Here is a 10,826-nt window from a genome sequence, read left to right on the forward strand (position 1 = left end):
TCAAAAACTGTTTTGGCGACTCCAAGTAAAATATGGCTCTCATATACTGTACACATACATTCTAGCTAAGAGGACAGAAATATTCAACAGTCATCATTTCTTAACAAGATAAGGGGAAAATTAAACCGTGATCTTATCCGCCGATATTGAAGAACAGAAAAAAAATGAATCGAGTTACTGAGTCCTGCTTCTCCAGCAGGTGGCCAAGACGAACATTAAAAAGTAGCATTATGCAGAAAGAAAGCAGTGGGAAGATTATATCTTACATTTACATGCACATGCAAAGAAACTTTATCCAAGAGAGAGAACAGCCTTTTGTCACCATTCCACTTATTTTATTACAGTGTGCTTATTACAGTGGGTTTAAGAGGTTTAATATCTAATCCGAATGAAACCAACTAAGATTCAGAAGAAAGAACAACCCTTTTGTTTTTTCTTATAGGAATATTAATCTTAGGTTTTGCATAACATTTTAAATGTTATGTCACCTAATTTTAAGTATGGTATTTAAGTAAGTATTTTAAGTATAAGTGACTTTTATTTTGATTAATATATTACGAAACAAATTCACATTAAATTAACAGTTTCTGGACATTAATCAGAATATTAACCCTCTGTACAGAAAATGGCATTCTGAACAATATTTTTATAAAGGTATATATAAAAATATAAAAAATATATGGAAGCATATGGAAGTACAATATTTAAAAAGAGAAGCATTTATCAACTTCTGCTCTGAATGCTTCAGATTCCCATTGATCACTGGGGTTTTGGATGAAATATGAAAACAAGACCCAAACCTGCAAACTGAGAACACACTGAATGCCAGAATATGTAAACCAGTTTCAGCAGATACTCCCCTCATTTGGTGGAAAATATTAAACAAACATGTAATAATACATAAGAACTTCTATACTATTGTACCGCAAAGAGGAAAGTCTGGTCTCTAAATACTATATGATTAATAGACAAGTCAGAAAATCAGGTACATTTAAAGCATTAGAAGAACTGTTTTTTATGTATTTATGTGGAAATAGTCAGTATAAAACCTTTAGCCAAGTGCCGTATAAAAATGTGCATGTGTGACAAAAAGCTCAAACATTGAGAAGCTTCCTGTGAGAACAACGTGGAAATAACTGTTCAGTTGCTAAGTAAATGTGTATAAATAAATATTTATGCGAGTGTTTTTAAGTGACAACACACAAAACCACACATCCCACGCATTACAGGCCTGTCTTATGATAATGTTCACACCTAAGCACAACATCATTATTGAGCAAAGAAAAATAAATTCTTAAAACCAAACAGAAAGCAGACGCTTAAAAAATGAGTGCTTAAAAGCCGAAATCCGTTTTCAGATTTATTATTAAATCTTATATTAATCTCAAAATCTCATTTTTCTCTCCTGAAAAAAACAAATAAACTCACAACTTCCCACTGCAATGAAAATTATGGATCAACGCTGGCTTAGCTCCCACCCACATACCAATGTTCACCTGTTCATTTTAATAGCAGTGGTTCTGCTCCTGAAAAGCAAATCCCTGTTTTTTGGATCTGAACCAACCCTAAGAATCTCTGAAGGAACTGAGCTTCCTGAACTCTAGCCCTTCCCTCAGGGTATCCTCTGATGTCAAAGGGGCTCTGTCTCTTCGTGTGGAAGGGTGGGTAGTCGTGGTTAGTCACCAGTGCTGGTTAGAGTCCTGCATTAAGGCCAGCACAGATAGAGGGATGAAGAGGAGTGCGAGGAGACAGAGACCCCCAAGGTCCAACAGGCCAGGATCTTATAACAAGCTCAAAACACAGGAGCCAGGAAGTCCAGTCCAATCACAGTCTGTCTGCAGTGAAATGCTTTATATTGTGATAAAGGGGCCTGGAATCCAAAGAGAAAAAACAAACCAAAGAAAACAAAGCAGAATGGAGGGAGTGTCCTTATTCAAAGGTCAGTGTCTCGGGGTCCCCTGTGCCCGAGCGGGGTACTGAGGAGGTGCTGGATTTCTTGCCCTCTGCCAATGTCTTGAAGTGCTGCAGACAACGAAATTGAAGGTTAACGACAACAATTAAATGATTAATGACTAATAAGTAAAAGAAAGTGCAGTCTCGCCCAAATCTACATTTCATATCAAATCTGTACGCCGAAATGATGAATCACTAAGCAGTAAAATGTAATTCTTCAAAACGCTGTTTGTTTTTTCCAATTCTCAGTGTTGAATTAGCACGTATCTGTTCCTCTGCCACTGCTCCCCACTTGAACCTCACGAAATCGGGTAACACACACCCACCGTACACACACTGCTTCCCTCAAACAGCGATTCTGAAGAGCATGACAAACTCAGCAGTACTCTTCTCTATCCTAGCCTCCCCGTACACAGTGTTTCCAGATCTTTGAGATTCATAATTAATATTAATGCACCACATTTGGATAGTGCTCTTCATCTCAACATATCCAAAATTGCCTCATTTATAGGGGTTGGTCCACTTCATCCCCACTGTTGTGCAGCACCCAGCAGAGTAAAACAGACAGAGAAGCCAGAAACTGCTTCACTTTAATGAATTGGGAAAATTTGGGTAGCCCAGGCTGAGCAAACCTGAGGTGGAACCAAAGCACCTGGGTTAGCATCCCTATATCTGCGAACACTGCCATGGATCTTTAATAACCAAGAGAAGTCGATTACTTAAACAGTCAGAGGAACAGTACATCCTACAGCAGTGTTGCTGGTCTCTATACGGGGACATGGGGTTTCAAAATCTGGACTACACAAAAGAGCACTACCTGCTGGTACACACTTTGAGGAAACTATATATATGAATGTACTGTGTAATACTACCCTCTGTAAGAAAAAAAACTGTAATAAATACTCTGACAATTGGTGAAAAAGTACAGTACACCAAACCTAAAAAGTACGTCCTCTAGATATTTACATACCAGACATGAATTGCATATGAGACAAAATAATTTGCCTAATTCTCCATTGAAAAGTGCTCACTGTTTAAAAACACAATGAAAAACCCAGGTCTAAAAAGAAGCTTAATATCTTTCAAAGCAGTTTCAACTCAAACCTGTTACTTGTCTTACAAGTACAGTATACATACTCTCTAAAAAATACTTAGTATTCACTAAGAATAGTATTCAGTAGCCTGAAAGGCTGTTAAGTTCACCATAAAATTAAGTGCATGGCTGCAGTTGAAAAGCCACTGCTCTGATCTGAAATCACGTCTGTTACTTATTCTACACAAGCCTGAATCAAGCTACAGTAGAGTGAGCACCTGAGAGTTCTTGAACTCGGAGTACAGTGTGAACAGCACGTGAAGGGACTGAATTCGGCTCTGATACACAGGGATGTCAAGGACAGCTGTGAGAAACACAAAACAAAATCATTTCAGCGGCACTCATAAAACCACAGATTTACAAAGTCAATGCAGTATGAGAAAACACATGCAGTGAAGGCTATTATACCGAACATACTGTTAAAAGCGTAGCTCAAACATCAAATGTTCTAAGTTTATCTTTTTAAGAAAGCCGTGTCTCACCACAGATCATGTCTATATACTCTCCCAGGTCACAGTTAATGTCAGCTGTGGGAAGACTGACCTTAAGAAAGACAAAAAAAAATCTGTAAGCCTGTTTCTGAGCTGCAGACATAATACATATGAGTCAGAACTATCCAGCATGTGAAACTCAAATTTTATTTCCACAAAACTGTTAAAATATTACACTAAAAGCTCATTAAAAATGTACAGCATCATTGCTGACATATTAACCCATGACGATTCACATCCCGGAATTATTTTACAATAACAGCAGTCAGTCTTAAAGAGATTAGCAGAACAGAAGAACAGAAATATTTAACCTAAATAAATCACTGGTTGAAAAGACAATATAAACCTGATTGTTTATATACTGTGTATATGTCTAAGCAGATCATTCTTGCTAACGAATAAGGGAAAAGGTGGCAAAGGTCAAACAGAAACAACAACTGAGCAAAGTTTAAAGGAGACCTTTACCTTTCCTAATAACTCCTCAAACTCTGGAGGCCACTCTTGCATCAGAGAGTCAATGTCTGGCATTGGCCTGCACATAGCACACAGCATTATAGTCATGAAGCGCATAGAGTGTACAACACTGGAGAAACGTTATCAAACATTATTATAAAACAATTACAATTGACATAATAATACATTTATGTTGTTTGTGTTTATTTGTTGAATTAAGGGCTCAATATTATGCTTTACGATAGAACAGTCTATGTCTTTTTTATTTTGGACGGTCTATAATAACAGAAAAATATACATAAGAAAAACGGTAAACAAAGAGCTGAAAAAAAAAACAAGGTATTGTCTATAAAAAAACCCATCATGAACACAACCTGAATAAGTATCCTCTCTGAAATAACACTCAAATAAAATTAAAATTAGGAAGCCATTAAAATGTAACTGCATGGTAGGTTTCTTTTACATCGACTGAATAAACAAAAGAAAACCTTAAAACATATAAAGCATGTTATTTTTCACCGCACGATCGAGTAAAACTGATCTCATGTAGCCACTGATCTCTGGAATTCATAAACGTGTGCACATTTGTTTTTGTGTGCACATTTACCTGTAGACCAACAGTTTAATATATTTCAAATTCAGCTACTGCTAAATTCAGCACAGGGGCCTTTCCCAGTGCGCTGTGACTGGAAGGGGTGATCGCTGCACCCACCTGGTGTAGTGCACAGTGGCTGGGGGTTTGGATCGATGCAGTTCACTGATGCTCTCAATCCAGTTATCAACTGCCTTCGGGTTTTTTTCCGGGTTCTCCAAGCTCTTCACCTTCATTTGCTGATGACAACAAACACAGACACAACAGCCTGTCAAACCTTATGTCCACTGAAGCGGTGACACTTTCATAGATCTTTAAAAAAAAAGGGCTGCGTTTGTTTCAGCACCAATTTCTGACAGTTTTTTAAACAGCTGTCAGTTTAGACACGATGAACTGAGTCTTTACATAGAATAAGTTGGGTTTATAAATCTGCCCTTAATAAGAACTTAAAGGTGTGATGCTTTTTTTATATTTCTGGGTTTGAAAGAATTGGAACTGATGAGCACATTTCACACAGTAACATGTAGAATCTCCAATTTACATCACACAATAGACTATATTGCCATGCATGTGCAGCGCCACATTTGCCGTCATTGCTTGCGAATCAGACAAGGCAACAACACTTCTGCTGACATGAACTGGGCTCCTTACATTGGAAACAAGCAGGCTTGTGCATACATCTCTTTTATTCCAATAGAAACATTGCTCTCAACCTGAAGATGGGTTTGCTGATAAACACAACTTACTTGTTAACTCTGCACGCAGATCACGTTGGAACAGTTCTGCAGTGGAATGTCAGCTGCACAACCTGTACTTATCCGCTAGTCCATCACAGTACATCAGTCAGTACAGGGACTAGTGAGCAGGAAGGGCCGCCTCACGCCACAATTCTCTCAACTCTCGCTCTCACCCAGTTGACTCTTTTACTGGGAGTTAATAATTGGAGAATCTGGGACTGCAGTTCCCCTTGAATGCATAATCTGGGTCAGCTGTACAGCTTCTCAAGTGTACCGAATCTGTGATAATGATTTTGTGGACAGTGCAGAGAAAGTGTCAATGGTGATCAGTACCGTGATGTTGTGCTGCTTGGTGTTTTCCGACAGCCAAAGGGACAGAACAGTGGGGTCGGACTGCTTGGTGCAGGGCTCGTCCAGAACCAGCAGGCCTAAGTTGTCTGGCTTGCCATCAGGACGTGGTACCTAATGGTTAAACAGAACTGGGTTACATTCACTTTCTTCAGTCAGTGACTAAAGACACAGAGCTCAGCCTCAGATTGATGCACTGCTTTAAAAGGGGTTCTTTGCAACTAGAGAGTCAGAAATAAGAAGCGATGCAGAACATTCAGCAACTCTGTGAATTTTTTAATTGCTGTGACTGGAAACTCCCACTGCAGGTTAACCCTCAAATTATAATTATTCTAAACTCTTGCATGTATTTTTAGATTCCCCACATTTCTCAGTTAATTCCAGATATTAAAAACACATTGGTTTCCCAAGTTCGGGCCTGAGGCTAGTCGGCCAGGTGCTTGCAGGCTCACAGTAATGGCAGTGTAAAAAATCAGCATCATGCAGTAGTACCCCCTCACCACCAGAGGTCTTTCTACCAAGGGACACCCAGGCACAAATCACACAGTTATGACAAAGAAGGCACTGTGCAACACCGGTTTATTCCAAGCCTTCACTGTTGACCGTCCCCAGCATCATGGACCACAATGGCACGAAGTTCCAAAAAAAACAAATCAAGACAGGATGCCAAGGTAGCGATGCCAAATATTTGAGATTCCAAGAAGAGCATTCCACTCTAAAAGGATGATATATTTATAGACTGCTTTATCTGCTCGGCTCAGTTGAAGTGACCCAGAGTGACCAACTCATCGCAGTCTAATTCTCAGCAGTACTGTATTGTATTTCGATGGTTCTCAGACAAGAGAGCATACTTGTGTCCTGATCAAGATCTTGGCTTTGGAACCTAACAGAGGAGGTGAGGAGTGCAATTTAGGCTGGTTTTCACCAAAGCTCTTTGAGCTGTTTGAAACAAGGTTATTCCAGGATGAGTATACAGTATATGTATAACTAATCTAAGCCATCACAAGTGTCTAAGAGCTCTCTGCTCAGTTTACCTTGAGATAAGCATCAATGTCCCCCACAGCCGGGATGAAGTCAGGGATGAAAGGCTTCAGCTTGTGATCCAGTTCAATAGTCTGGGGGGTATAACTATAAATGAAGAAAGAGAAAAAAGCTTGTTTTGCGATTTTGAATTTCACTAATTTCCTTACAGTTTGTCACAGTTGTATGACCAAGAACATTCATTTTATTATAAGACACAGGACCAACTGAAAATAAAAGTAAAAGACACTAAATTCTGCTTTACTCACCGAGTGATGTACTGGAAGAGCTCCTTGATCTCTGTAGTCACGGGAAGATGGTCAAAATCAGCAGGGTCATAAGCTCTAAAATTAAGGACATCACTGGGAGTTGAACATTTAATTGAAATAGTTGAGGGTTTTAAAATGCAATGGTAACTCGACATTTAATTCTACATTTAGCATGAGATACATTTAAAGAATATATTTATTTTTTAATAACTGTATATTTACTTAAGGTGTTTTATTTGGCTGTATGATAGAATAAGGAGGCTTCTTAGAAAACCACCATCTTGCCTCAAAACTGGACCCTGGTATAGCAGCCTGAGATCAAGAAGCAAAGGATACAATAGTGAGGCGAGTCGTCGATTAAGGATAGACAGAGTGTGTAGTAGCTGAGGTCTAGCTGAGCAAACAAATCCAAAAGCAGCACTTGTAAGAAAGTGTAGATGGCACAAAGTAAATCCTAACAAACTCTGTTACAACAGACAGATGGGCTCTTTGAGATAAATAGTGTAAGACTATTAAAAAAGAGTTGGTCTGAAAATTGTCTGCCTCATGGAGTAAACTATAGAGAAACATCACGAGGGGAAGGGTAAAGGTGGCAAGAAAAGGGCAGAATTGAGAGCAGAAAAGACTGAGCAGATACCACCCTAGAAGGGGACCTCCCCAAGACCCCTATGATCCTGCAGGGGGTCCGCAAGCCCCTGAGAGCACAAGAATACAGCGCTGGGCAAGTGTCAAGGCACCTCAAGATGACAGGAAGGTTCCTGAAAAATATCTGTGGCTCAGGTGACTTGATGTCAAGTGGTAGGTTTGGTAGGCTGAGGGCTAATGTTCTCACAAAATGGCACACGTTTTTTACTCTTCTATTTCAGTCAGAAGCATTTTTTAAATGATAATGAACTGCCAAAATAGCTCATCATTGGTAGCAGGGTTGTCAAATGTGGTCACTTCTATAAAGGACAATGCAAGAAATGCTTTTACAAAAAATTGATCAAGTGAATTCCTCTGGGGCTGGTGTTGGTTTTCCGCCTGTAAAGCAGCAGTCAGAATCTCTTTGTGACACTGTGTTTAAAAACAACTGCTCCTCCGCTCACCCTTCGGGGGCAGATCCATGTTCCCCTTCTTCTTCATCAGACTCCGTTTCATCAGAATCATCCTCATCTTCCTCCTCCTCCTCGTTCTCACTTAAGCCAAGCTGTCCAGGAGGCTGAGGGACCTTCTTTCCCTGCAGTTTAATAGGCAAATATTCTGTTCACACATTTTTCAAGACACATTGTACCTCAGTCACAGTACAGAGGATGAGCACTGCCCTTCAGATGTGAATGAGGTGCTTTTTAATACCACCACTTAAATCTGCCACAATTCTTGGAGACAGTAATTTAAGGAGGTTGTACTGCAAATGTAACATGCAAATACACGCTGATTACACGTCAGACATTAAGCAACAGTCAATGCGGTTGGAATTCATTTTAACCATGTGGTATGTACAGTACTACCACTGCCAGCATGTACTGAGTTGTGCTCAAAGGGTATATAAGAACCTTTTTTTAACATTAGTACCTTGTTGGTGTCCTCCTCAAACTCATCACTGCTGTTGTTGGCCATGGCCTGCAGTTGTCCTCGAGCCTTCTTGAATCCTGGAACACAAAAAAACAACAACATGGACAAGGATCTCGTGCAGGGACTCCCAGGCTCGTTTTCTTTTCAACTCTCCACCTTCGCTCATCTTTTCCAAGTATTTTGAAATGCAGATTGAGACCTTGTTCGTGAACAGCCTCAGTAAAGCTACACTCCATCTGTGATTGAAGATTTACTACATATACATGCTGCTTATCGCTAAATCCTTGCTGCCCGGAATTGTTTTAAAAAATGGCTCTGCCTTGGATTAGTAGACTAACTTTAATAAATATCTAAAAATGTATGTTTTAGGAAAGATAAAATTGGAACACAATCAAACCTAAAACAATTTATGATTAATTCTATATTACAGTATACCGACTGAAAAAAATCCCAAAGCAGCTTGAGTATTGAGCATGGTCAATTTATTAATATTCAGAATCTGAACACACCACTCTCATCTTTAATATCAAGAGCAGGTCCGAGGCTGCTCACCTGGCACTCGTGGAGTGGGGGTGTACAGACTGGCCACCTCCTCCGAGTCGTTCACCTCCAAACTTTCGTCGTACGGCTGGTTTGTAATCAGCTTGGTCTGACACCAGGGCAGAGAAGGAGAAACAGTCTCAGCTGGACGGTAGGCACTGCAGGAGCTCTGACTGGACTTGGATAACCCTGCTCTGACAGAACGCTGTGCCAATGAACACTTGGGTCCAACGGTCCGAAGACTCCCACTCCAGCAGGTTTAAAGTTAGCCATTTCCAAACACTTGGAACGGTTTATTTTGACCATTGGAGCTGGTGATGTATTCAATTAAGGGCATCGAAAAAGTGGGAGATGACCACTCCTGAGTTAATTTAACAATTACGTTACTGAACTGATCAAAGCCCACATGATCCAAGTCTTTAATCATTGATCATTTATAAATGATACATACAAAGTACTGGACTACAGCTCTCCAGAACCAGGGATAGTCAAAGTTGGCATCTTTTCTTGATATTTTTACACCTCATTATACTTCCATTAAACTGGTGATTACTGACCATAATGCTTTATAGTGATTAAATTTTTAGAAGTACAGTTATAATAAGCAGATCTGTCACTCTCAAGCCCGAGCAGTGGACATCTAGTTCAGTATTTTAGTTTATTCAGAATTCACACAGTGACTTTGCACCATCTAATACATTAGCAATTTCTGCATAAAATATAAATTATCATCAAAACCGTAATAAATCTGAATTTATAACAAAATGTGACCAAGCTTCGAATTTATTTTATTAAGAAAAGCTTAATTAATCAGAAGATACAATATATGAGTATTCAGAAAGAATATTTACGATTTCATAAATTTAGAATGATTTAGGTCTACTTCAAAATCAGTACATTAGGCGGTTATAAAAAAACAAAATAACTAAATATCAATCATTTTGAGACCTAAGCATTCATTTCACACTACACTGACATTTAAGCTGTTGATATTTCGTGCCACACCTGTGACATAGATATTGCTGTAGGCACCAGTATAAACTTAAATCATGTTAAGTGGAATCTATAGTTAGCATAAGTCGATGTTAGAACTTAAACATTGAGTACCAATAAATACGTGTAATTTAAAATGTGTTAAATTAAAATAAAAATTTCAAATGAAGGACTCCAACACTGTGCTCATGATTGTTAGAAACTGCACAGTAACAACAGAAAACGACTTATTTAATTCTCAAAAACCTCGATCCGAAGATTTCTAACAGGTGACAGCCTAGTCTGGGGCTCCATAGCTTAAAGCAACCTCATTTTTTCTACAATACCTCCTCCAGAAAATAAACCAACAATAAACTGCCTTCTAACATGAAAACCACATGACACCGTGTTCCATATTATAGCATTTTAAGTAAAATAAGAGAACACGTGCATATATATATATATTTTTATAGCGTATTAGGATTGGCTAATTGTGCACACGCTGAGGAATCATTTGCTTCGTGTTTTAAATGTAAACCACAGTTAAGAGAGACAATCACAGATATTACGTTTACGTTAATCCATGTAAATTGCATGAATTGTGAAACGTAAATGGTAATTTATTGGACAAAAAAAACATTTGTTTTAATTACCTTATGTCGATCAGCGTCTGTCTCCTCCATTAAAACGAAGTTGTTTACAGTCACTAAGGACGACCAAATCTCGCGATAACGAAACGTCATTTCCGTACAACAGCGTAAATTGCTGATTGGCTGCACACTGGACATATATCCCATTTAATAC

At 38.9% G+C, this 10,826-nt stretch overlaps 1 protein-coding gene across 2 annotated transcripts; it reads right to left on the minus strand.

The window, feature by feature from the left end:
- Nucleotides 1-1,347: 1,347 nt before the first annotated feature.
- Nucleotides 1,348-10,743, minus strand: ift46 (intraflagellar transport 46 homolog (Chlamydomonas)). Of its 2 annotated transcripts, XM_006642277.3 has the most exons (12): nt 10,676-10,743; nt 9,063-9,159; nt 8,511-8,587; nt 8,045-8,175; nt 6,957-7,031; nt 6,702-6,795; nt 5,653-5,781; nt 4,703-4,821; nt 4,003-4,069; nt 3,529-3,589; nt 3,265-3,350; nt 1,348-2,022 (listed from the first exon to the last, which is right to left on the minus strand). In XM_006642277.3, exons 1-12 carry the CDS (start codon nt 10,703-10,705, stop codon nt 1,930-1,932), a joined length of 1,059 nt encoding a protein of 352 aa, XP_006642340.2. In that variant the 5' UTR covers nt 10,706-10,743; the 3' UTR covers nt 1,348-1,929. The 2 variants fall into 2 exon arrangements, with proteins under 2 accessions (XP_006642340.2, XP_015193086.1); XM_015337600.2 differs by lacking the exon at nt 3,529-3,589.
- Between the last annotated feature and the right edge of the window lie 83 nt (nt 10,744-10,826).

Source organism: Lepisosteus oculatus, chromosome 23 (assembly GCF_040954835.1).
Source record: "Lepisosteus oculatus isolate fLepOcu1 chromosome 23, fLepOcu1.hap2, whole genome shotgun sequence".
Classification (NCBI taxonomy): domain Eukaryota; kingdom Metazoa; phylum Chordata; class Actinopteri; order Semionotiformes; family Lepisosteidae; genus Lepisosteus; species Lepisosteus oculatus.